At 45.7% G+C, this 23,467-nt stretch overlaps 1 protein-coding gene across 2 annotated transcripts in view; it reads right to left on the bottom strand.

The window, feature by feature from the left end:
* LOC137625784 (coiled-coil and C2 domain-containing protein 2A-like) overlaps positions 1-23,467 on the bottom strand; it is a 165,625-nt gene that overhangs the window by 132,739 nt on the left and 9,419 nt on the right. For both annotated transcript variants that reach the window (XR_011040898.1, XM_068356673.1), the window contains exons 2-6: positions 13,730-13,825; positions 6,904-7,008; positions 6,607-6,727; positions 1,880-2,011; positions 1,605-1,740 (exon numbers count right to left, since the gene is read on the bottom strand). Coding sequence is in view for 1 of the 2 variants with exons in the window: in XM_068356673.1 (XP_068212774.1) it covers positions 1,605-1,740; positions 1,880-2,011; positions 6,607-6,727; positions 6,904-7,008; positions 13,730-13,825 (590 nt within the window). In the remaining variant the exon portion in view is untranslated. The remainder of the gene's footprint in view (positions 1-1,604; positions 1,741-1,879; positions 2,012-6,606; positions 6,728-6,903; positions 7,009-13,729; positions 13,826-23,467) is intronic.

Raw genomic sequence — 23,467 nt, forward strand, 5'->3', positions numbered from 1 at the left:
TCTATCGATATAAAGAAAAGCTATTCTTGGGAATGTGTTAAGTATGTGAGAACATTTTGATTTTCATACACATATATGTTCTCTAAGTCTTGGGTAGTGCCATAGCCTCTGTACCATTGGTCTTCAACTGAATGGTTAAGGTTCTCTCACTTGAGGGTACTGTACATTCAGGCACACTATTCTATCTGTTTACTTTAATCCTTTCCTTGCTGGGCTATTTTCCCTGTTGGAGCTCTTATAGGGCTTATAGCATACTGCTTTTCCAACTAGGGTTGTAACTTAATAATAATAATAATAATAATAATAATACAGTAATACTGTACATACATACTGTATACCAAGGCACTTCCCCTAATTTTTGGAGGTAGCCGACATCAAACAAATGAAACAAAATAGGGGACATCTCCTCTCTACGTTCCTCCCAGCCTGACAAGGGACTCAACCGAGTTCGGCTGGTACTGCCCTATAGTCCATTTCTTTTAGCGATGCATATTTGCACCGACTCGCAGCGGTGCCCTTTTAGCTCGGAAAAGTTTCCTGGTCGCTGACTGGTTGGAATTATCTTGTCCAACCAATCAGCGATCCGGAAACATTTCCGAGCTAAAATGGCACCGCTGCGAGTCGGTGCAAATATGCATCGCTAAAAGAAATGGACTATAGTTAACATAGAGAGAGGAAAAGTAACAAAGACCGAAGGGATAAAGCTGCCACGTGGAAATGTCATCAAAGACATAGATGAAGTAGATTACAAATACCTTTGGGTGATAGAAGGTGAGGCAATAAAACACCAGGAGATGAAGGAAAAGATCAGAAGAGAATAGATGCAAAGAATCAAAGCTATAATGAAGTCAAAACTTAACTTTGGAAATATAGTAAAGACTATAAACCTCCTCGGCAATGCCAGTAATCAGGTACAGTGCTGGAATAGTGGAATGGAAGGAATAAGAGCTATGCAAAATGGATAGGAAAATTAAAAAGGTAAAGAATACGCACTAAACACTGCACCAAGAGTGAATATTGACAGGCTCTATGTACCACAAATTGAAGGAGGAAAAGGAATCATCAGTATAAGACCAGTGAAGATGAATGGCTAATGAGTGCATGGGAAGAAAACTTGATAAAGGAAGATGAAGACCCAGAAATGTATAAGTAGAGAATAGGAAAAAAAAAGAGATGATAAGAATGGAAATGAAAACCAATGCATGGACAATTACAGAGACAAACTGAAGAATTGGTCAGTAAGGAAACATGGCAGTGGCTACAGAGAGGAGAACTTAAGAAGGAAACTGAAGGGATGATAATGGCAGCACAAGATCAGGCCTTAAGAACAAGACATTCAACGAGCAATAGACGGAGATAATATCTCGTCAAAGTGCAGGAAATTTGAGAAGCAACCTGAAGTCAAGAGTCTTGCTGAATGACAGCTTGGAGTGGCTTTCACACTTCCCATTTGTAGCTACAACTACCTCATTCAATTGTAACGGCTGTTTCAACTTAGTGTAAGAACAAAAGCAAGACTTTGAAATCTACAACCAGGATAGAGTACAAAGCATCCCTCTTACTTTCAACTGTGACAAAGGTATAGAAGAATTGAGAAAACATACTTGTTTTTCTGTTGGAGCAAACGGTTTTCAATTATATGTAGATTCGTTAGAGATACATATGGCTTCTCTCCCACAAAGAGTCCCTCATCCTCTAAATCTCTCAGCTCGTCTGCATTGACTTTACTCTGGCTGTCACCTGCATGAGAAGTTACAGTACTCCTTTATGACAAATATTTATTTCAGTTAACTACATGTTTTTCATTGCTATAATCAATGACCGTATATCTCAATAAAATTTGCTTTTCATTATCGGTTAAATCTATCTACGATCTTACTTGGAAGCACGGAGGGGATAAAGAGGTTTTCCATAACAAGGTCTTCGTACCCTTGGACGTATGTGGCCGGAACAACCTGGGACGTTAAATAAGACGAGGGAGCGACCAGTGATAATTTGTCCGTTTCTTCACCTGAGATTAGGAATATACAAAAAAATTAAGATAATAGGCATAAAAAAACATCACGCAGTAAGGAGTTTCAGCTAAATGTTTCAATTCAGTTTCATAATTAAAATTACAATGATTACTACCAGTGACATTAACTTACAAAAATGACCTTCAATTACCATTGAGATATAGTAAATCAAAATAACAGTAATTACAGTATTAATCCCACATTGGGAGTCAGAATAAACATAAGAGATTGGCTTTCTGCTGTCATAGAAGCCTCATTTATATGAGTCTAGAGAGGGATAGTCATTGTTAAAACAGTAGTTTGGACAATTAATGGTATCACAATTGCTTACTACCTTAAATTACTATAGAGTAGTACCTCCGTATCTACAGGTACCTGTGGATAAAGAAATTCATGATAATAGCAAATGCCTATCCCCCTTACTATGCTTACATAACAAACCTAATTCAAGGACAGTATTGTACAGTAATAACTACAATAACTCATGAAATTTCTAAAGTAAATAGTATTTGTTCTAAATATAAACCCAAATGCTTTAATAGGAGTATGATTTCCACCTACAAACTTTAAACGTGGTTGACACTAGTGGGTAGAGGGTGGTTGAGGCATGATGTGTATCCTAAAGAACTCAGCTTTGTACCATCATCATCATCTCATCCCTCTCCTATTGATGCAAAAGGTCTCGGTTAGATTTCACCAGCCGTCCCGTGTATAGTTAGGAAAAATATAAATTACTTAAAAAATTGCAATTTGCTCCTATATAAATACAAATCACTGTCCTTCAATAGGAGACCTACACTTTGAAGGGAGGAAGTCCATGTAACCAAAGTGGCTGGTTAGTCTTCACAGGGAATGTCCGAGCACCTCATCCTGTACAGAACCTGATGTTATGACTCCTGATAACCTGAGAATAAAGATATTGTAGGTGTTAGGGTAAACCATGTCAATGTAGAACCTATAACCATGTGATTTATATGTTGTTAAATGTACAATAAAGTCACTATGAGAAATGGGTTTACATAAATTGTAGAAAACCCAACTCAAGGCTGAGCATTAGCTTTTCACCATAAAGACTAGGAAGAACTTCTTTAGATGAAGACAGACGAGGAAACCAGCATCAATTAGAGAGAGGCTCCAATCGGAGAAATATTTCTTCAATAATTTCCCAGATGATGGCCCCCTTGCCCTGGTAGACAGCTGCAGAGGACCTTTGCAGGTATCCAGGCGTCTATGCAGTGCCTCACGAAAAGCCTATCACGGAGATGCTGAATAGTAATCCCACCCATGAAGTGCAAAGGATATTGCCTAGTTGTGGTACCTTTGTAGGTGGGGCTGATGAAAGACGGTGGGCAATAAGGGTGGTTCTCTCAGTATCCTGGTGAGGAACATCAACTGATCTGAAGAGCATTCAGTGTATGGCAACTTGGGTCCTTATGTGAGCCAATGCTGTCGACAGCCTGCTGACTAATTGGCGAATCACGCATCCATGTTATACCAGGGATGTTGGAGGGTGTCGCCAAATGCCACTCACAAGATTGGAATTGATAAGCAAAATTCTAGGAATTTCCTGTTCAACTAGGTGTTGTACAGGTCAATTAACAGTGATCCCCAAAAGAGCAGTAAGCCTTTCTTCTATGCAAGGCAGTAGAGGCCACTCAGCCTACAAGCAACCCTTGATTAGTAAGCATGTCTGCTAGAACATTCCTCTTGCCAGGAATGAACTGTTCTACAGCATTGTCCACTGCCCAAGTGTGCACCTACTTTGCCAACTCGCAAAGGGTCTGTGAAACACAGTGGTCCCTTGCTTGTCGATGTAAGCCACAACAGTAGTGCTGTCGCTCATCAACGCTACTGAGAGCCCTATCAAAGTTTGTTGGGAAGCTTGCAACCCTAGGATTGACACTTGCATTTCCAACTAGTGCTTTTCTTCCATGAGCCACACACCTGAGGCAATTGATTCCTCAGGTAAGCACCCCACCCCTCCTTGAATGCATTTGTGAACAACAGCATCTCTGGAGTTGGATAGTTGAGTAGAACTTTCATGGCGAGGTTTTCGTCATTCAGTCACCAAGCCAGATCGTCCCATACTTCCTGTTTCACTGAGACAAGACAGTAAGAGAGATTGATGGTTGTTGACCAGTGATGCTTCAGACACCACAGTAGCTATGGCTGGGAGAGACACCCATGAGGGACAGGTTTCTTCAACTAAGAAAGATGACCCAAAAGACAATGTTATCACTGTCAAGCCGGATGTTCTTGATTGTGCTGCTGCCGCGTCTATTGGCACACCCCAAGTACTTTATCCTCTGCCTGCTGGGCATGAGACTCAACTTCTCCAGATTGATCACAACCCCAAGATCAGGACAAAAGGAGCAACTAGAGGAGGATAGAATAAACCAATCATCAAGATACCTCAAGAGGCGAATCCCATTTGAGTGGGCACAAGTACTGTAGAGATAAGTAAGAACACTTGGGAAGCAGTAGACAGTCAGAAGTGCAGGGTTTTGAACTGGTACACTAATCCCAAGAGGATGAAGTGGAGGTATGTTTATAAGACCAATGGATGTGTATCTGGAAGTACTCATCTTTCAGTTCCACAGAGAGCTTTAAGTCTTTTTCCTTGAAGGTAGACTGCCTAGTGCTTGCTGTCTCCATATTGAATGGTGTCTGCCAAGCTTATATACAGGAGTGAGCTTGATGACTGGTCTCAAGCCCCCAGTTGATTTTTGCCCCTATGAGAGTCGACTGTAGAAGCCTGGAAAACTGTCTCGAATGAGTACGAGCTTTTTCATCATCATCACTTTCGCCAATATTCTCTTCAATTTTGGAGGATAAGTCTGGAACGTCAACAGTTTGCAAGTGAGGGGAGGGTGAGAATTGGTGAAAGGTAAGCAGTGTCTGTCCCAAAGCACTTTCACCATTGTTCTGCTCTGTGTTGATGCAACATTGCACAAAACCTGACAGGCATCCTTGACTTGTTGATGCTGATTGATTGATTTGAGGTTTTCTGGCATCCTGACATCTGAGGTCATTGATGCCGATATCGTTTAAATAAAAAAATAAAAGAATATTCAATTAAAAATATAAAAGCAAAGATATCATTTTAAAAGTTAAATATCTTTCAGAAGACCTGCTTCTGAAATAAAGCTAAAAATACCACTAGCATGGTAGGACCCATTATGTCCAAGAATCTTGGCAAGGATGAACCTGCTATCCTCACTTCAAGCCTCAAACAGATATCTATTTCTCTCACTACTATATGTGGAGCATTCAGTTAACAAATGCCTCAGTGTCAATGGTACCAAACAGTCGTCAGCAAAAAACTCGTGTGTCATCCGAGTGTGACCAATGTGGAGACAACAAAGAGCAGTCTCCCACTTTCAGGGCATCCCATTATACCTCCAAGGGGATATAACATTACTTATTTCTCTAATCTTATTTTCAAGTAAACTATCCCAATGCTGTTGCCAATTATTATAAATAAAATTCTTCATTGTATAAAAATCATAACTGGGAATGGGATAACTTCTTGGTAGTAACTCAGCTGCAGCACTCTTTGCCAGTGAATCTGCCTTCTCGTTTCCAGACACACCTACGTGTGCCGGAACCCAGCAATATTGAACTGTTATACCTTTCATACCAATAATTAAAAGCCACTCTAAAATCTTTGAAACTAAAGGATTATTGGAATTAAAAACTTCTAAAGCTTGTAGGACACTTCTGGCATCACTAAAATGGGTAAAATTGCTCTCATCTTGTAACGCTATTTTCTCAATAGCGGTTAGTATACCATATACAGTAGTTCAGCAGTAAATATAGAGGAAGCTAGAGGAAGTGGACTTCTACCATTAAAAGCACTACAATATACTCCAAATCCAATGCCAGCATCAGATTTGGAGCCATCAGTATAGAGATGCTGAAGGAGGGGACTTCTCACTTCAGCATCCTCTTCTTCCCTCTACCACTCCTCCTAAACTTGCCAGGATGGGGCCAAAGGGTGGAAGGCAGAAGAGGCTGCAGGTGCAGATCAGAATTTGGAGGTCAGCAGAGTTTTCTTTAGTGCTGATCTTAAATGCATAGTGGGGATTGAAGTTCTTGCCACCATTGAAGGGGCTGGGTTCTCAAACGCAAGTGCGTGATGGATAAGATATTCATGGCTTGCCTTCCTCCACTTTTCCATCGTAGTCTCCAGCACTGGCGCATATCTCAGGAATGAGACTTCCTTTTGCCCAACTTGCCTGGTGAGGTAGAAAAAGGTGACAGCATCTAGTTGGCCCAATGGTTTACTGCCTGGTGAACCCCAACAAGACCAAATCAGTGTACTTTGTCTGCATTTCAGGATTTGCAAAATCCAGGTTTATGAAGGATGAAGATTTGTATATTGCGTAGGAACAAAAGCATGGTTTTTTCAGAGTGATTGTAAGCCAAACAACCCACCATGACAATACCACATACTGTATTAATGTTGAATAGCATCATCATATACAGAAAGCTTCTTGATACATAGAGAGAGAGAGAGAGAGAGAGAGAGAGAGAGAGAGAGAGAGAGAGAGAGAGAGAGAGAGAGAGAGAGACTCTTGAATATAATTACCTGTAGAAGGACTTTTAGGCGTTTTCTTTTTGCTTTCTCGCACAGGGGATGTTCTAGGTTGGTCTTTGGGCCAAATCTGAGTGAAAAACTCCTGGCTCTCTATCTTTGATGAAGCCTTTGCCTGAGATAAAGCAAAACACTTAGTTGAGTAAAAAATCATTAGGTCAAAGTGAAGAATACTGAAAAATATTTCTAAAAACTTAGAACAGTATTGAGTGAATGTCCTGAATGAAAATATATTGAGTCATGACTATAATTCATTTCAAAGAAAATGCAAAGCTCTTAATGATACTGGACCTCATCAAACCGGGTAGTGGGGCGAGTGCTGAACTTCTTCCGAAGTCTTCCCGGGCGTTTTCTATCTGCATGACTAGTTTCTTCTGCCCTAGAGTCAGCAACTTCCTGAAATCATGTATCAAAAGTTTACCAACTGTCACTCAAGTTTTTCAGTGGATTATAAAAACAAATAATTATTTAGACCCAGAATAATCGTTCACTTATCACAGAGTATTGCCTAAGTAGAGTTTATAATTACACTGATTTCTTGGTCATACATTTCTACATTATCTTGATGTCATAAAGCAAAAGTATTAATTTTACTATAAGCACCTCAATTCATCCAAAACTTTGGGGGGTCTGACTTTCAGGTGCAGTAAGTAAAAAAAACTTGGGTACAATATTGATGAGTTGAACAGTAAAAAAATATCAGGCATCCCAAGTAATATGACAAATTCGTAGATAATTTGTATTTTTCCTAACTATACAAACCTTAGCTATTTAATAGGGGTATTGCTTTCGGCGTGGCTGAAATGACAAGCCATTAATTTTTAACGAGGATTTACTACCCACACCGCTAGTTAGCGGGGGTAGGGGAGGGTAGCTTGCTACCCCACCCCCTCTCACACACCTGTGCTTCAGCTCACTTTGCTTGGAGGTAGGACTTCAAGGGGGATAGGGCTGGCGGGCAAGTTTGGTTAAATAGCTAAGGTTTGTATACAGTAGTTAGGAAAAATACAAATTATCTACAAATTTGTCATTTGTTCCGTAACTGGAATACAAACCACGCTATTTAATAGACACACCTACGTGTGCCGGAACCCAGCAAAATTGAAAAGTTATACTTTTCAGGCCAATAATTAAAAGCCTCTCTAAAATCAAAGGAAGTTACGACTCTCTTTTCTCCCCTTTTCGACAACATTCTCGACATCCTTCTGCGGGAAAATTGTTGTCAAGTCCAGTTTCGTGGGGAAGATTGCTGCATCCTGGTCTATCTAACTGAAAAAGCGTGCTCAATCGCATCTCCCCTTTTAAGTATAGTACTGAATTGGCTCACTGACTATCCGACTGATCTGCTAAGTAGATGACCGCCTTCAGTCCTAAAAAGATGCCAGTGTCCTTCTTTGTCTCTGGATTTGACAAATCCTGAGACGAAGCAAAATAAGCCACTGCCCCAGACCAGTGGTCTATCTAAGTTGTTGCTTGCAATCTGGCCATGGCCTCAGTTTACATGGCCGTAGACTCAGTGGCCGAGTCTGTTTCAAGTGGTGCCTTTCATGACAACTGCTGTTGCTGGATCAATCAGAAGAGGCGATTGTACCGCTTCTTACAGCACATAAGATCTCTGTTGAGAGAAAGCTGGAGGAAGGGTCTTGGTAGAATGACTAGCATGGAGTGAATTCTTAGGCTCGGGGACTTGTGATTTGCCCAGACCATGGTGTTCTGTGCAAGAACCAACCACGGAAGGTCACTGATGGGTCTCAAGCCCTGAGGAGGGACGAATCGTTAATTAATCACGGTCATCCCACCGAGATGTGTTCTCCGGCAGCCTATCCAAGTTCATTAAACTTCCTCATAAGGGCCATGACCTTGAGGAACATGGACTCCAGCTTTGGACTTTCATTTTCAGCCTCAATCAGGGGTAGAGTGGTCGTCTGAGACTCCTCTCCTCTTACTCAGAAGGCGGACTCAATAGGAACTAGAGAGAGTAACTCCTTCCTTTTGGAGTATTTGTGAGCCAGACTGAAGACAGAACCAGAATGATACTCTGCAGCAGAAGATGGAATCGATGATGGTCGTTTCAGCTCTAAAGTTGAGGTGCCTTTCACTCTAAGTCCTCTAAGGTCAAGGAGACACTGAGTACTCTCTCAAAATGTCTATCCTTGGAGGAGGAGGGGCTGTGGCAAAAACTTCCTCAGTGAGAAGACTGTCGATGTCCCATGGAGCATTGAGAATTAGCCCTTGAAGTCACTTGCTACTGTCACTTGTCACAATGGTGTATAGGAAAATCCTGCAAAGGAGGCACACTCTCCACAAATGGACGGGTTACTGGACGCTGAACTACTTAGGCCACAGGAGAAGTTCTGTGACTTTGATCACTCTCGGTGTGTTTAACAATCATGACGGTCAGACTCATGATGTGATCTTTTCCGCAGACAAGGGAGAGCAGGTGACTGAGCTCCAGAAGAGTTGGAATCTGGTGATCTGCCTACCAGAGACTGATCACTTGGTGACACCATGAGGAGACCACATGTGTTCCATCTAGGAATGTGAAGGTCTGGCACTTAAAAGAGATCATGAGGACTAAATGTGAGAGGCCTTTAGCTTTGGAGATCATGACTTCTAAGAGCTACTGCTTACCTGCTTACCAATCGTTCGTGTGCAGGGAATCTTGCACGTGCAAAATGACAAATTCGTAGATAATTTGAATTTTTCCTAACTATACAAACCTTAGCTATTTAACTAGGGTAATTACTTTCGGCATAGCTGAATGACGAGCCATAAGAATTTTAACGAGGGTTTACTACCGCACCGCTAGTTGGGGGGGGTAGGGAGGGGTAGCTTGCTACTCCTCCCCCCTCACACACACAGTGGGTGCTTCATTTTGCTAAGAGGTAGGACTTATCCCAGGGGACAAGGCTGGCGAGCAAATATGTGTAAATAGCTAAGGTTTGTATAGCTAGGAAAAATACAAATTATCTACGAATTTGTCATTTGTTTCGTAACTGAAATACAAACCACGCTATTTACATAGGGTGACTCAACCCTTAGGAAGGGTGGTAAGTCCCTGCCATACTGGCTTTGGCTTGCCCGGAGGCTCCGTATTCGAGTGTTATGTACTCTGTCAATAAGGAGTCCCTGCTCCTCGCTAGAATTTGTGAAAACTGCTGCGGCCTACGTAAGGTGTGTGCGAAGGTGAAAAGTGACTCGTCCAAGGAAGTTGACCTGGAGTTCTTCAGATGGAAATCTAGGCTAGGACACTCCCAATACCACCTCGTCAGGGTATGGGGACGTGACAGTATCACACTTAATACTAGGAACACAAGGAAGCATGGTTTACCTGCAGTAGTTTGAGGTCAGCTGTGCAGAGAACCCAGGATGCTGCTTTTTCCAAGGGAGGAGAGGATGAAGAAAAGAATAAGGGCCAGACATACCTTTTCATTCACGCAGACTAAAACTGGGTAACAATGCCCTCAACCTTCTGCTACTTGTCCATTAAGGAGCCTGAGGTTTAGACCAGCTGTTGTGCAGCCACCACAGAGCCGATAGAGAAATGTATCGAGCCTCCTGTGTGTCACGTCTTGCAGGTAGTAGCCTGTTGAGAATCTGCAATGGAAGAAAAAGAAGAGTCCTTAGACCTGTCTGGAAACCTCCCCTCCTCCGGCGAGAGCGCTGCTCTGCGCTTGCGGGGAGGGGAACGCGATGATGACCTGTCGGCCTGTACCCCTATTGTAACTCGAGCATAATCGCGTTGGCGATCGAGGCGCCGATCACGCTGGTAGTCGCGTGATGAGCCCTGTTCTGGGTCACGTGTGAAGGAATCGTGCGCAGCAGGATATTCGCGCTCGCGCGCGAGCGTGGGCGTGCGAGGCTGAGAGCGCATAAGCGCGCAGGAGAGGGCGCGGGAGCGCGAGATAGCGAGGGCATGTGGCGCACAGGAACTGGCTTACAAGGCGGGGTTGAAGGCTGGATGCGAGGGCGCGCAGTAGATTGATGTGCTACTGATGGGCGCGAGTGCGCAGCAGTATGCTGGCGCGTGTCTGTCACGACAGGGCGTGGGAGTGATTGCGCAGCCTGGTGATAGCGCGAGGGAGAGTTTGCGCGCAGGCGAGCGGTGCGCAGGTTGCACAGTCATCTTAGGCGATCGCGAGACAGCCGGGCGAACAGGATGCGCAGGTGCCTTGGGCGACCGTGAGATAGCCGGGCGCGCAGGAGATCGTGGGCGCGCATCAGGATGTGGGCACACGGGTGTGCGCTGTTGCAATGGGCGCGCAGCAGGAACTGAACGCGTGGGTGTGCGCTGTTGGGTTGGGCGCGCAACTGGAACTGGGCACACAGCTGGAACCTCGCGTGACACTGAAACATTGCGCGCAGTTAGAAGCGAGTCCAGGGGAACCCGTGAGTGCCCGTACGCTAGCTTAGGAACCTCCTGGACTGCGCGCTGAGATGTAAAATCGCGCTGGTGCGTTGGTGAGCGCGTGTGCGCTATGACAGGAACTGCGCGAGGTTGGCGCGCATCACTCTTGGTATTATAAGTGCTGGGGGTCTAGAGGCACCTGCGAGCGCCTGTGGGCTAACTTAAGTGCCTCGCATTGATCAGGAACTGCCGGGCACTTGTGCGCAGGCGAGCGCGTGTGCGCAGGTGGGGTGCGGGCACGCTAACTTAGGAACTGCTGATGGGCGCGGGCGCGCCGAAGGTTGTGGGCGCGTAGGGGAACCCTGGCGCGTAACTGGAACATTTGCGCGCAGGTGAGCGCAGTGGCGCTAAATCAGGATCAGCAGCAACAGCAGAAGGGCGCGCAGGTATAACCTGGCGCGCAAGGGTTTAATGGGCAGTTTTGAGATCGTTACCCTTTTGCCCCGAAGGGACCGGAGCCTGTGCAATGACAGGTTTAGACGGCACGTAACGCGCGTTACCCTTGAAGGGTGACGGCAAGTCAGCATGACTGGAGGGTGACTGGATACAGAGTCCCGAAGGACGACCATCCTACGACGGGGATCGCGAACGATCTCTGGAGAGGTCTAAGGTGGTAGCTGGCAGTAACGGTGAATGGCGAGTTGTCTCCTCCGCAGAGGACTGCGGGGATGATGAGCCGAAGAGGCGCCTCCTAACTCCCTTGTGAGGAGAAGGAAGGCCTCTACGGCAAAGGGGAGGACGAGCCTTCCGCCTTATACGCCCCCTAGGGGCTGTTGGATCAGCACTCTGACCTTCGTAGGGCTTCCGCAGAGGAGTCTCTGTTAGTGAACTCCCCCGAGGGGGAGAAACACTTGAAGGAAAGACCGTAGGACTTAGTTCCTCCCTCGAAGGATGTTCGGAGGGGCAACCTAAGCCTCCAGCTACCTCGGCAACAGCAACAGGCACGGGTGTTTGAACAGAAACACTCGATGCCTCCGTCACAACAACGTCAACCACAGACAGAGGATCTATCCCTGCTGTTGTTAGCGATTGTTTGACAGGTGCACCAAGTTTGATCATATCAAACAGGGCTTCCCTGGAGGGCGAACCCTGAAGCCCCAAGGAAGCCCAAAGCTGCAATAAATCAGAATTATTTACAGGTAAATGAGAAACAATATCCTCCTCCGGGGAAGGAGGGGCAGCTGCCTCGCTATGGGAGGCTACTACCTCTCCCGCACCCCGGGATCGGTGAACAGAAACACGGTCTACGCTACCACTCGCCGGCCTCCCGGGAGAAGCCGATCGAGTGGGAGCTTCGGAGGAGGAAAGAGCTACGGAAGAAGAAGCCTTGGAACTTTCTCTCTTCAGAGAAACCTCTGAAGGAGAAATATTCCTCTTAGCCTTCTTGGGGCGCCGGGCAAACCTCAACGTCAACCACAGACAGAGGATCTATCCCTGCTGTTGTTAGCGATTGTTTGACAGGTGCACCAAGTTTGATCATATCAAACAGGGCTTCCCTGGAGGGCGAACCCTGAAGCCCCAAGGAAGCCCAAAGCTGCAATAAATCAGAATTATTTACAGGTAAATGAGAAACAATATCCTCCTCCGGGGAAGGAGGGGCAGCTGCCTCGCTATGGGAGGCTACTACCTCTCCCGCACCCCGGGATCGGTGAACAGAAACACGGTCTACGCTACCACTCGCCGGCCTCCCGGGAGAAGCCGATCGAGTGGGAGCTTCGGAGGAGGAAAGAGCTACGGAAGAAGAAGCCTTGGAACTTTCTCTCTTCAGAGAAACCTCTGAAGGAGAAATATTCCTCTTAGCCTTCTTGGGGCGCCGGGCAAACCTCTCCCACTGGGAGGTAGACCACTCCCTACACTCAATACATACGTTAGACCTATCACACCGTTTTCCCCTACATTGAGGACATAAGGAGTGAGGATCGGTGTCCGTGGCCGACATAAAGGTACCACAAGGGCGGCCGGGTTGTCCAGGGCACGTATGCATATTAAAAGAATAGAGGCCAACTTCAAACACACACTGAAAGAAAAAGCAGAACAGATTACAGTACAGTATGTCAGTCAAAACGAAGGAGAGCGCAGACACGTCTGTCATCTCACCGAGCCAAAAGCAAAGTGAAGCACTCACTGTGTGTGTGTGTGAGGGGGGAGGGGTAGCAAGCTACCCCTCCCTACCCCCCGCTAACTAGCGGTGGGGTAGTAAACCTCGTTAAAATTATTATGGCTCGTCATTCAGCTACGCCGAAGTAATTACCCTATGTAAATAGCGTGGTTTGTATTTCAGTTACGGAACAAACAGTACTCCTGAGCAAGCCAGGGGCGTAAAAATGCTAACCAGTTCTTTCGGCATGTCAAGGTTGTTGCCAAGAATGATGCATGAGAAGACTCTGGCATCTTATGGCAGCATAACAGGTTCATACCAGTTGTGGGCAAAGACAAAAATGACATGTCTTTGATAGGTGGGCTACTAGCCTGCATCCACCACCTGTTGTTAACGATTTTAACGGCCTCTCCTTCTCTTTTACAAAGGACGAAAGGCTTATATATGTGTAAGAACAACTATTCTTTAAGGTTGAAAATAATTCTTCTGCTTTTATGTGCATAACATATCTTGATCTTTAATTTTCTGCTGTATCAAAACTAGTTGAGTCAATCTAACCATCACTCTCTTTTACAGTACAAACCTAATAACAAAATAACACCTCAACTTACCTTCGTGATGATTTGTACTCCAGACACACCAGGGACAAATCTTGAAGGTTCTCCCAAATCTTGACGTTCAACGTCCCTATGTTCTGAAGCCATCTTCTGACAAAAAAAAATTCAATTATTACTAATTCTACAAATCAAACAGGTAAAAACAATCATAGGTAAGCACAGTACTGTATAGTGTAGGATTAATGGCTATTTCTTTCTAAAATATTTAAAAATTTTCAACAAGTATGACAAATTTGGAAGTAATTTGTAGTTTTCTTAACTGTACAAACCTCAGTTCTTTACGTAGGAGAGATGATTCAGTGTAAGCTGGTTTAGCCATAAAAACTTTTAAGCGAGATGTCAATGACCCTCCACAACTGAGCTCACTTTTGATAGCAGGCAAGACTTCTAAGGCAAGGTAATGGTGGGACAAGTAAGTGTAAAGAAAAACAGTTTGGAAAAATACAAATTGCTTCCAAATTAGTCATTATAAATCTTCTTTCTTTACATAGGAGGTTTACCCTAAGGTGGGGGGGGGTCCTTTTCAACTAGCAGAAGAACTTTGCCTAGGATAACAAATCTGACCTCTAGAGAGCGTGGGAAGAGTATCCTTACGCCTTCTGAACTATAGGTCTGTCAATGCCAGAGGGATGATGGCCTGTGTAACCACAGTAAGTGGGTGGAAACTCGCACTGTGACTTTATTTAGCTACCAGTAAGTATAAAGAGTGGATTTGACACTAATACAGACTGCGATCCAGACAAAAACGAACTCCTCCTCGCTAGGAGGTTGAGGACATAACAGAATAATAAACTATATATTCAGGCAACTAAACAATAAAATGGGGCTTATCTTCAGTCAAACAGAAGCCAGCTTGTAGAATCTTCAGATGCTGTGCCCCAAGAGAGGGGAAGATGAAGAAAGAGAAGGCTCGTCATTCATTTACATTCATCCCAGACTAACCCAGTTGTAACTTCTGTCCTTGACCGAGTGCTAATAGTCCTGAAAGGGAGCTTAGTCAGCTCTACCACTTTTTGAGCGGCCACCAAAAGGCCTCGAGTAAATGTATCTAAGGTCCGGTTGGTTATGTCTTCCCCACGCCCACTTGCAACACATGCGCCACAGAGAAGTTCCCTCTGTACACCAGAGACATTGCAAGCTCTGACCCAAGAGGAGACAGCATTCTTAGTAATTCTCCTTTCGACCCTGCCTGTGCTGACAAGCAGATGCTTAATCTGACGGCAAGCTCTTTTCGTTTGTTTTATACAGCGGCTCAGTGCTCACAATGGAAATGGTAACAGTTGATTAGAATCATTGGTTACTTCCCTGAGCACTCAAAATCTAAAAGGGTACAAACCTAAAGTCCGCAACAGAGACTTGGAGTCTTAGCCATAAACTCAGGGACGAGGCTTAGTCTCACTTGCCCCTGTTCCCTTGAATGGGTGATGTCATAGGGGAGACCATGCAACTCACTAACCTTCTTTGTAGAGGTGAGTGAGTGAAGGAAAACCATCTTAAGAGTCAAGTCTCAATCTGTTACTCAATTCAACAGCTGGTAAGGAGCTCCTTTCAAGGAAAGTAGAACCTTGGCTACGTTTCATGTAGGTGATCTCATTTCTGGCTGAGAGCGAGTCAGCTCAAAACTCTGTGTGAGCATGGATAATTCCACCGAAGAGGATATATCAACCCCTTTCAGCCTAAAGACTTGGCTTAAGGCTGAGTAGTAGCCTTTCACCACATAGACTGAGCAGAGTTTTTCCTCTCGGAGATATACAAAAACTTGACGATCAGAGATATACTGGCTCCGAGTGGAGAGACACTTCTTCCACGACACCAACCACAAAAGCTTGGCCACTTTACCCGGTAGACAGCGATGGAGGACCTCCTGAAGTATCTCGATATGCGTTTTGCCACTGGGTGTGAAAAATCCCTCTGAGAGAGGAGATGCTGGCTAAACTACTGGCGTGAAATCTTAGGGATGCAACTGCTTTGTGGAAGATCTTAGCGCCAAGACAAAAAGCAGCTACGAAGGTTTTTCAAATAAGACTGTGGTAGTTATCATTAATTACCAAAGAGCAAAGATGTGTTCACCAGAATATTAACAGTATATTCTGGTAAACATATCTTCAGGGGAACAGTTTCTTCTTTTTGACTTAGGGATGGAAGACAAACACAGGATTCTGCTTTTTGGGACAAAACGTATGACTGAATTAATGCCTCGATACCAATTGGTTTATTGATGGGATTATCAAACATGTCAAAGGGATACTTACCGCATGTTTTATCTAAAAAAAAAACAATATGCCACTTGGAGAGTTTCTCGAAGGTTGTTCTTACAACCTCAAGATGAACATTTAAACTTTAAAAATTTTATCAGGCTTTTTATTTCTTTAAATAAATATTAAATAATTTTTTGCTATGTTAATGCTCACTCTTTTACTTTTACTTCTCATGGTTTTCCTTCAAGTTTTTTTTACTTTTTTATAATTTTTAAATAAATTTGTTACTTCACAACAATCACTCTAGTGAATGACTGGGGTTTGCACAGGGAATGTTTTCAGTGTGATCAATGCCAAAGAAGAAGGATGTGAGGTAACAGCTTATGGAGGAGGGAGCCATGACTCAACTTTTTCCATTTCTCTGTGATGAGGTCCTTAGCAATTCCAATGATGTGTTCAGCTTAAAAATTATAACATAGCTAATTTTATACCTTGTGAATGCTATGAAAAATATCTAAAATGGTATTTTCATTATAAAATAAATTTTTGAACATACTTACCCGATAGTTATATATACAGTATAGCTTACGTCCCTGACGTCACGGCAGAAAATTCAAAACTGTCCAGATATAAGACTAGCAGAAAGGAGATGTGAGACTTCCTTTGCTCATAGACTGAAGCTTTAGGGCTAGCAGGAGCTGGCAGTACACCTTCAGAGCTATCAGAGTCCAAGTCCCAGACTTTAATAACTTATGGATGCCACCTGGCAGGGCCTGAGTTGCGTCAGGGTCATTATCGTGTGCCCTAGCAAGGGACCAAGGCCTAGGGAAGAGGCTCCTGGGCCGAGAGAGCCATCAAGGCAACAACTGCCTCCTGAACTTTCTTCTGAAGAACTGGATCATCCACAATCTTGGATTCCCAGTTCTTAAGGAGGGAACTCGAATCCTTCCACCCTTGGGGCTTAAAAGTGAAAGGAGCTAGGATACTAGAGCCTCCTTCTGAGGAGCCTTCACAGACTGCAAAGCCTGAAGAGATTCAATGGGAGCAGCAACTGGCTCTGGAGGCGGAGCAGTGGTGGTGTCTACTCTCTCAATGAGCAGCAATCTATAGTGGTCTACAAATGAGACTTCTCTCAGAGACCTTAATCTTTTGCTCGTCCTTAGGTGAAGGGTGTCTCCTAGAGGAGGCGTAATATGCCTGGCTTCCTATGCCTCTTGCTGTTCTTAATTGGGATGATCCCAATCGTTCCCACATTGTGACGGATTTACAGTCATCAGCCTTCGTCACCTTCATATCAAGATACCTCTGGTACCCGCTTACATGCGTAGGTGACTTGCGAGTGGTATTTGGTTCTGGTGGTGAAAAATTAAACGTATGGAATTGATGAGGAACTGGTGCATGAATTGTGGCAATTGTGCTCCTACGCCTAGAATTCTAGGTAGATACTACTGTTAGAGAGTTATTAGGACCTTTGACTGGCCAGAGAGTACTATATTGGATCCCTCCCTCTAGTTACGGCTCATTTTTCCATTGCTACATACACACACCGAATAGTCAGGCCTACTCTTTCCACATTCTCCTCTTTCCTCATACAACTGCCAACACTGAGATTACCTAACAATTCTCCTTCACTCAAGGGGTTAACTACTGCACTGTAATTGTTCAGTGGCTACTTTCCTCTTGGTAAGGATAGAAGAGACTCTTTCATAGCAGCTCTTCTAAGAGAAGGACACTACAAAATCAAACCATTGTTCTCTAGTCTTGGATAGTGCCATAGCCTCTGTATCATGGTCCTGGGATGAATCGAGTTCCTAGAGGTGGAGTGGCTGCTTGGTGACTACACTCCCTTTACTGCGGTATGATGCCCAGACTTTCCCCTCAGGGTCACGACTGGTGTTGAAGGCCTTGGTGCTCGGGTACTTCTGGTACCTGGAAGGCCGCCGAGAGGATGAAAGGCGGGGCAACTCGAAACATCCAGTGGAATAGTCGGAGTACTGAAGGTTTGTGCGTTGGTCTTGAGACCGCCTGCCATACTGCCTGCACCAGGTCAGCAAACCTTGGTGTATCCTTCGATAAGGTAATGGCACTCGAAGAGGTGCCATTAGTGTTTCCTGGGCTTAGGAGGAGTGCCTAGGAAAGGCTGAGCATGCCGTTGAGCCCTTCTCCATGCTCTGCTTCTCTGGGGAAGTGGGCGCGGTCAGCTTGTTGATCACGCGCTCCGGTGCTCTCACCACCTACCAAAGTACAGTGGAAAGCTGGAATGGCAAATGCTGCAGAGGCAGCATCGCTCTGAGAGTGAGATCACTGTCCCCTTAAATGGGGAGATTACTGGAGAGGCGCGCGCACTTATGTTAGTGCCAGCAGGTAAGATGGGTACCCAGCTGTACTTGCTGTCTCGTCACCTGCGCCAGTTCAAACTTGGTGCACTGGCGAGTATGATATAGCAAACTTGCTGAGGTGAGCATGGCGCTCAGTCAGGTAGAAGTGCTCGCTTGCCCACCTTGCTAGGTGGTTGGGTGGGCGACTGTGCAAGCCTTGTCTGCAAAACTAAGAAGAGTCTCTGCGAATGAACACATTCTGCAGAACAACACTCCTGCTCGTCCTTTCCCCGGTACCAGATTAGCCGAGCAGCCTTCCTCTCCCTTATGCACGTAGAAGTTCACACATCAGATGGCGAGGAAGGCTGGGCTGTTGCTGTGCAGGCATAACAAATAGATTCTCCCTTGTGAGAGGTCAAAACTATTGGGGCAAGTTTCAAAATCCTTATCCTTGTAAACTGTCATCATAGAGATACGACGGCAAGGGGCGGGAGCTGTAAGCAGCCGCATAACTCCATTGCCGTCTAGCTCAGAAATTCTATGCAACAAAGAGCTAGAGCGACGCAAATATGAATCTAGCAAATTGTTGCGGAAGCCCGGGGGTGAGCGGCACCATTCAGGCGGAAGGTGCCTTTCCTGCAAACGGAGTTGTCTGACACCTGGGGATGGAGATGGAAGACTCTTCCACAAGCGGGGAGGCTGCCCAACTGCAGCTGGTGAAGGGTGGCCCAACAGCAAACAGGAAGGTTTCCCGACACCTGGAGGAGGACCTCCAGGCAGTGAATTCTACTTCCCTTCGGCGCACTGGGCAAGCCAAGACAGAAGGTCAGCACTGTGTGCTGTCACCGGAACATGGCCGAAGCTAGTTCCTGGGATCACCCTGGAGGGATGGGAAAGCAGATCCTGAGATCACAACAACCAGAGACATGAGAGACTCTTTCGGTACAAGATCTCCGGAGTCTCGCGGGGAGGATTGAAATCCATCCCTGGTTAGGCAGCTATGAGCTCCCGCTGTGTTCCCAACTAAAGGCTCTCATGCAGCTGTTCCTTGCACAGGGAACCAGCAAGCCCCAAGGGAGACCAAAGCTGACACACTGCGTCAGCGGAGAGAGCCTCCCCCATGGCCAAACTTGGCACTACTTTTCTAGGGGAAACAACAGAGACTTTAGAACCATAAGTTTGTCTGGGGGTCAAAGGGCCACCAATCATAATTGACCAATCCCCAGAGGACACAGATCAAGCAGAGACAGAGTGATAAGAATGAGCCGGCGGAGCCAGATGGTGAGGTTTCTACGTTTTCGAGGATGAACTCGAAAGTGAAGAATCCCTCTTTGCCTTCTTCTTCCGCCACCTACCATATCACTACAGCTAGGAGGGAGGCTCCCTACACTCATCACAAGGAGATGCCTGTGAACAGGAGTTACCCCTATACACAGGACAGAGGTCATGAGGATTGGTCTCCTTAGCTGACATGAAGGTGCCGCAATGGCGCCCTTCTATGCCTGGACAATTCCACAGACTAAATTCTTACAGGATGCACTCTCTGAAAGAGAGAGGGAAAGTTTTAAGCTTTAGGCCATTTGTCTTTACTCGTAACAGAGTAAAGGTTTTGCGGGAGAGAACGAAAGTGACGCATTGTTACTAGGGCGGGTGTGAGCGGGGTAACTAGTTCACCCCACCCCTTACCTCCTTGCTAACTAGCGGTGAGTTCTTACACCTCTCTTAAAAGTCTTAAGAATGGTTTAAGTTGTCACCGAAATATATCTCCATTGTAAAGAGAGGAATGATTTGTAAATTGTGCCGGAACAAATGGCTGTTGTCAAACAACATCCGGGAACATGTACAGAGACATTTGAAAGCTCTTAATTGGTTAAAAAAACCAGCTGGTGAATACGTCATTACAAAAACACAGAGAGCTCCCCAAAGCGATTGAAAGCAACGAATGCAGAATAACTCACCCTCAGTCTTCCATTGGTAAACTTGACAAATTCGTAGATAACTTGTATTTTTCCTAACTATACAAACCTTAGCTATTTAATAAGGGTATTACTTTCGGCGTAGCTGAAATGACGAGCCATTAAAATTTAACGAGGGTTTACTACCCACACCGCTAGTTAGTGGGGGTAGGGGAGGGTAGCTTGCTAAACCCCCCCCCTCCCCCTCACACACACCCTTGCTTGGAGGTAGGACTTCAAGGGGGATAGGGCTGGCAAGTTTGATTAAATAGCTAAGGTTTGTATAGTTAGGAAAAATACAAATTATCTCAGAATTTGTCATTTGTTCCGTAACTGAAATACAAACCACGCTATTTAATAGGGGTGACTCACCCATTAGGAAGGGTGGACGTCCCAGCCAGTACTGGCTTTTTGGCTTTGCCCGGAGACTCGTTATTTGAGTGTGTCACCACCCAAGAAATAAGGAGTCCCTGCACCTCGCTAGAACATTGCTACGCAAGGACTGCGGCCTGCGCAAGCTGTGTGTGAAGGTATAACGAAGTGTGACTCGTCCTAGGAAGTTGTTCTGAAGTTCTTTAGATGGAAACTTGTAGACTAGGACTCTCCCAATACCACCTCGTCAGGGTATGGGGACGTGACAGTATTAGCTTAATACTAGGAACACAAAGAGACATGGTTTACCTGCAGTAGTTCGAGGTCAGCTGTGCAGAGAACCCAGGATGCTACTTTCCCCAAGAGAGGGGAGGATGAAGAAAAGAATAAGGGCCAGACAAACCTTTTCATTCATGCAGACTAAAACTGGGTAACAATGCCCTCAACCTTCTGCTACTTGTCCATTAAGGAGCCTGAGGTTTAAACCAGCTGTTGTGCAGCCACCACAGAGCCGATAGAGAACGTATCGAGCCTCCTGTGGGTCACGTCTTGCAGGTAGTGGGCTGTGAAGGTCGTCTGACGCTTCCACACCCCTGCTTGTAGAACCTGCGTCACTGAGAAGTTCTTTTTGAAGGCCAGGGATGTAGCTACGCCCCTGACATCATGTGTTCTAGGGCAACGTGACGGAGGAGGGTCTGGATTCAGGGACAGATGGATTACCCTACGAATGCATGCTGAGATAGTATTCTTGGTAACCCTTCTCTTTGTCCTCCCAGTGCGTCCAAACAATGCTTGCACTTGGGGACAAACTGCAGCGGTTCTTTTAAGATATAGCCTCAGACTCCTTACTGGGCACAGTAGGAGATGGTCTGGGTCATCTGTTACAGAACGAAGACTCGAGATCCGGAAAGAGTCGAAACGAGGGTCTGGCAATCCCGGATTCTGAGACTTAGCAACAAACTCAGGGACGAATCTGAACGTTAACTCCCCCCATCCCCTTGAATGGGCGATGTCATACGAGAGACCATGAAGTTCACTGATTCGCTTGGCCGAGGCCAAAGCTATTAGGAACACCGTCTTCCCAGTCAGGTGGCGATCTGAAGCCTGGCGTAATGGTTCGAAGGGAGGTCTCTTAAGAGATCTGAGAACTCGAACCACGTTCCATGGAAGAGGTCTCACTTCTGACTGAGGGCAGTTAAGTTCATAACTTCGTATGAGTAGGGAAAGTTCCAGAGAAGAAGAAATGTCCACTCCTTTGAGCCTGAAGGCTACACTTAAGGCTGAGCGATAGCCTTTCACTGCTGAGACTAAAAGGCGCATTTCTTCTCGCAAATACACGAAGAACTCCGCTATTGCTGGAATAGTGGCATTGAGTGGAGAGATACCCCTTCCACGACACCAACCACAGAAAATTCTCCACTTTGATTGGTAGACAGATGCGGATGACCTTCGCAGGTGTCCAGACATCCTTTTCGTAACCTGTTGCGAAAATCCTCTCTCTGTGAGGAGAAGCTGGATAGTCTCCAGGCGAGAAGTCGAAGCGAAGCTACGGCTTTGTGAAAGATGTTGGCGTGTGGTTGTTTGAGTAGCTCGTGTCGTGGAGGGAGTTCTCTCGGAAGTTCCGTTAGGAGTTGCAGAAGGTCTGGAAACCATTCTGCGTGATGCCATAGCGGAGCTATAAGGGTCATCGAGAGATTGACTGATATTCTGGTCTTGTTGAGTACCCTCCTCATCAGACAGAACGGGGGAAAGGCGTAAATGTTGATGTTGTCCCACCGTTGTTGGAAAGCATCTTGCCAGAGAGCCTTGGGGTCTGGGACTGAGGAGCAGTACAGCGGAAGCTTGAATTTCAGAGCTGTAGAGAACAGATCCACAGTCGGAGAACCCCACAAAGTCAGGACTTTGTTGGCTACTAGATGATCCAAAGACCACTCGGTACTCACTATCTGAGATTCTCTGCTCAGACTGTCGGCGAGCACATTCCTCTTGCCTGGAATGAAGCGAGCCGATAGTGGAATCGAGTGAACTTCGGTCCATCTCAGTATCTCTACTGCGAGATGGGATAGCTGCTCTGAAAAGGTACCTCCCTGCTTGTTAATGTAAGCCACTACTGTGGTGTTGTCGCTCATCACCACCACAAAGTGACTCGCCAGGTATTGTTGGAACTGTTGAAGGGCCAGGAATACGGCCTTCATTTCTAGTAGATTTATATGGAGGCACTTTTCTGATTCTAACCACAGGCCTGAGGTCCTGTGGTTCAGAACGTAGGCCCCCACCCTTTCTTTGATGCGTCCAAAAACAATATCAAGTCTAGGGGGAGGACGAGAAGATCCACTCCCCTTCGTAGGTTCTCGTCTGTCACCCACCACTGAAGGTCCGTCCGTTCCGCAGGACCCATAGGGATCATGTCCTTGATTCCATTGGGACTTGAGTCGCCATTGCAGAGATCTTATTCTGAGGCAACCGTTGGGAACTAGACGGGCCAAGGATGAGAGGTGACCAAGGAGACGTAACCACGATTGGGCTGGGAGTTCTTCTTGTCTGAGGAAAAGACTCGCGACCCTCCTCAGCCTTGCTATTCTGTCGTCTGATTGGAAGGCTTTGTGGAGATTGGTGTCTATGATCATGCCTAGATATACCATTCTTTGAGTAGGAAGCAGAGAAGACTTCTCGAGAATTACCATGATCCCCAGATCTTGGCAAAGTCCCAGAAGTTTGTCTCGGTATCGAAGAAGGGCTGACTTCAAGTCTGCTAGGATCAGCCAGTCGTCCAGACAATGGAGGAGACGGATGCCGATCCTGTGTGCCCACAATGATATTAGGGTGAACACTCTGGTGAAAACCTGAGGTGCTGTCGAGAGACCGAAACACAGCACCTTGAACTGGTAG

Source organism: Palaemon carinicauda, chromosome 32 (genome assembly GCF_036898095.1).
Source record: "Palaemon carinicauda isolate YSFRI2023 chromosome 32, ASM3689809v2, whole genome shotgun sequence".
NCBI classification, from domain to species: domain Eukaryota; kingdom Metazoa; phylum Arthropoda; class Malacostraca; order Decapoda; family Palaemonidae; genus Palaemon; species Palaemon carinicauda.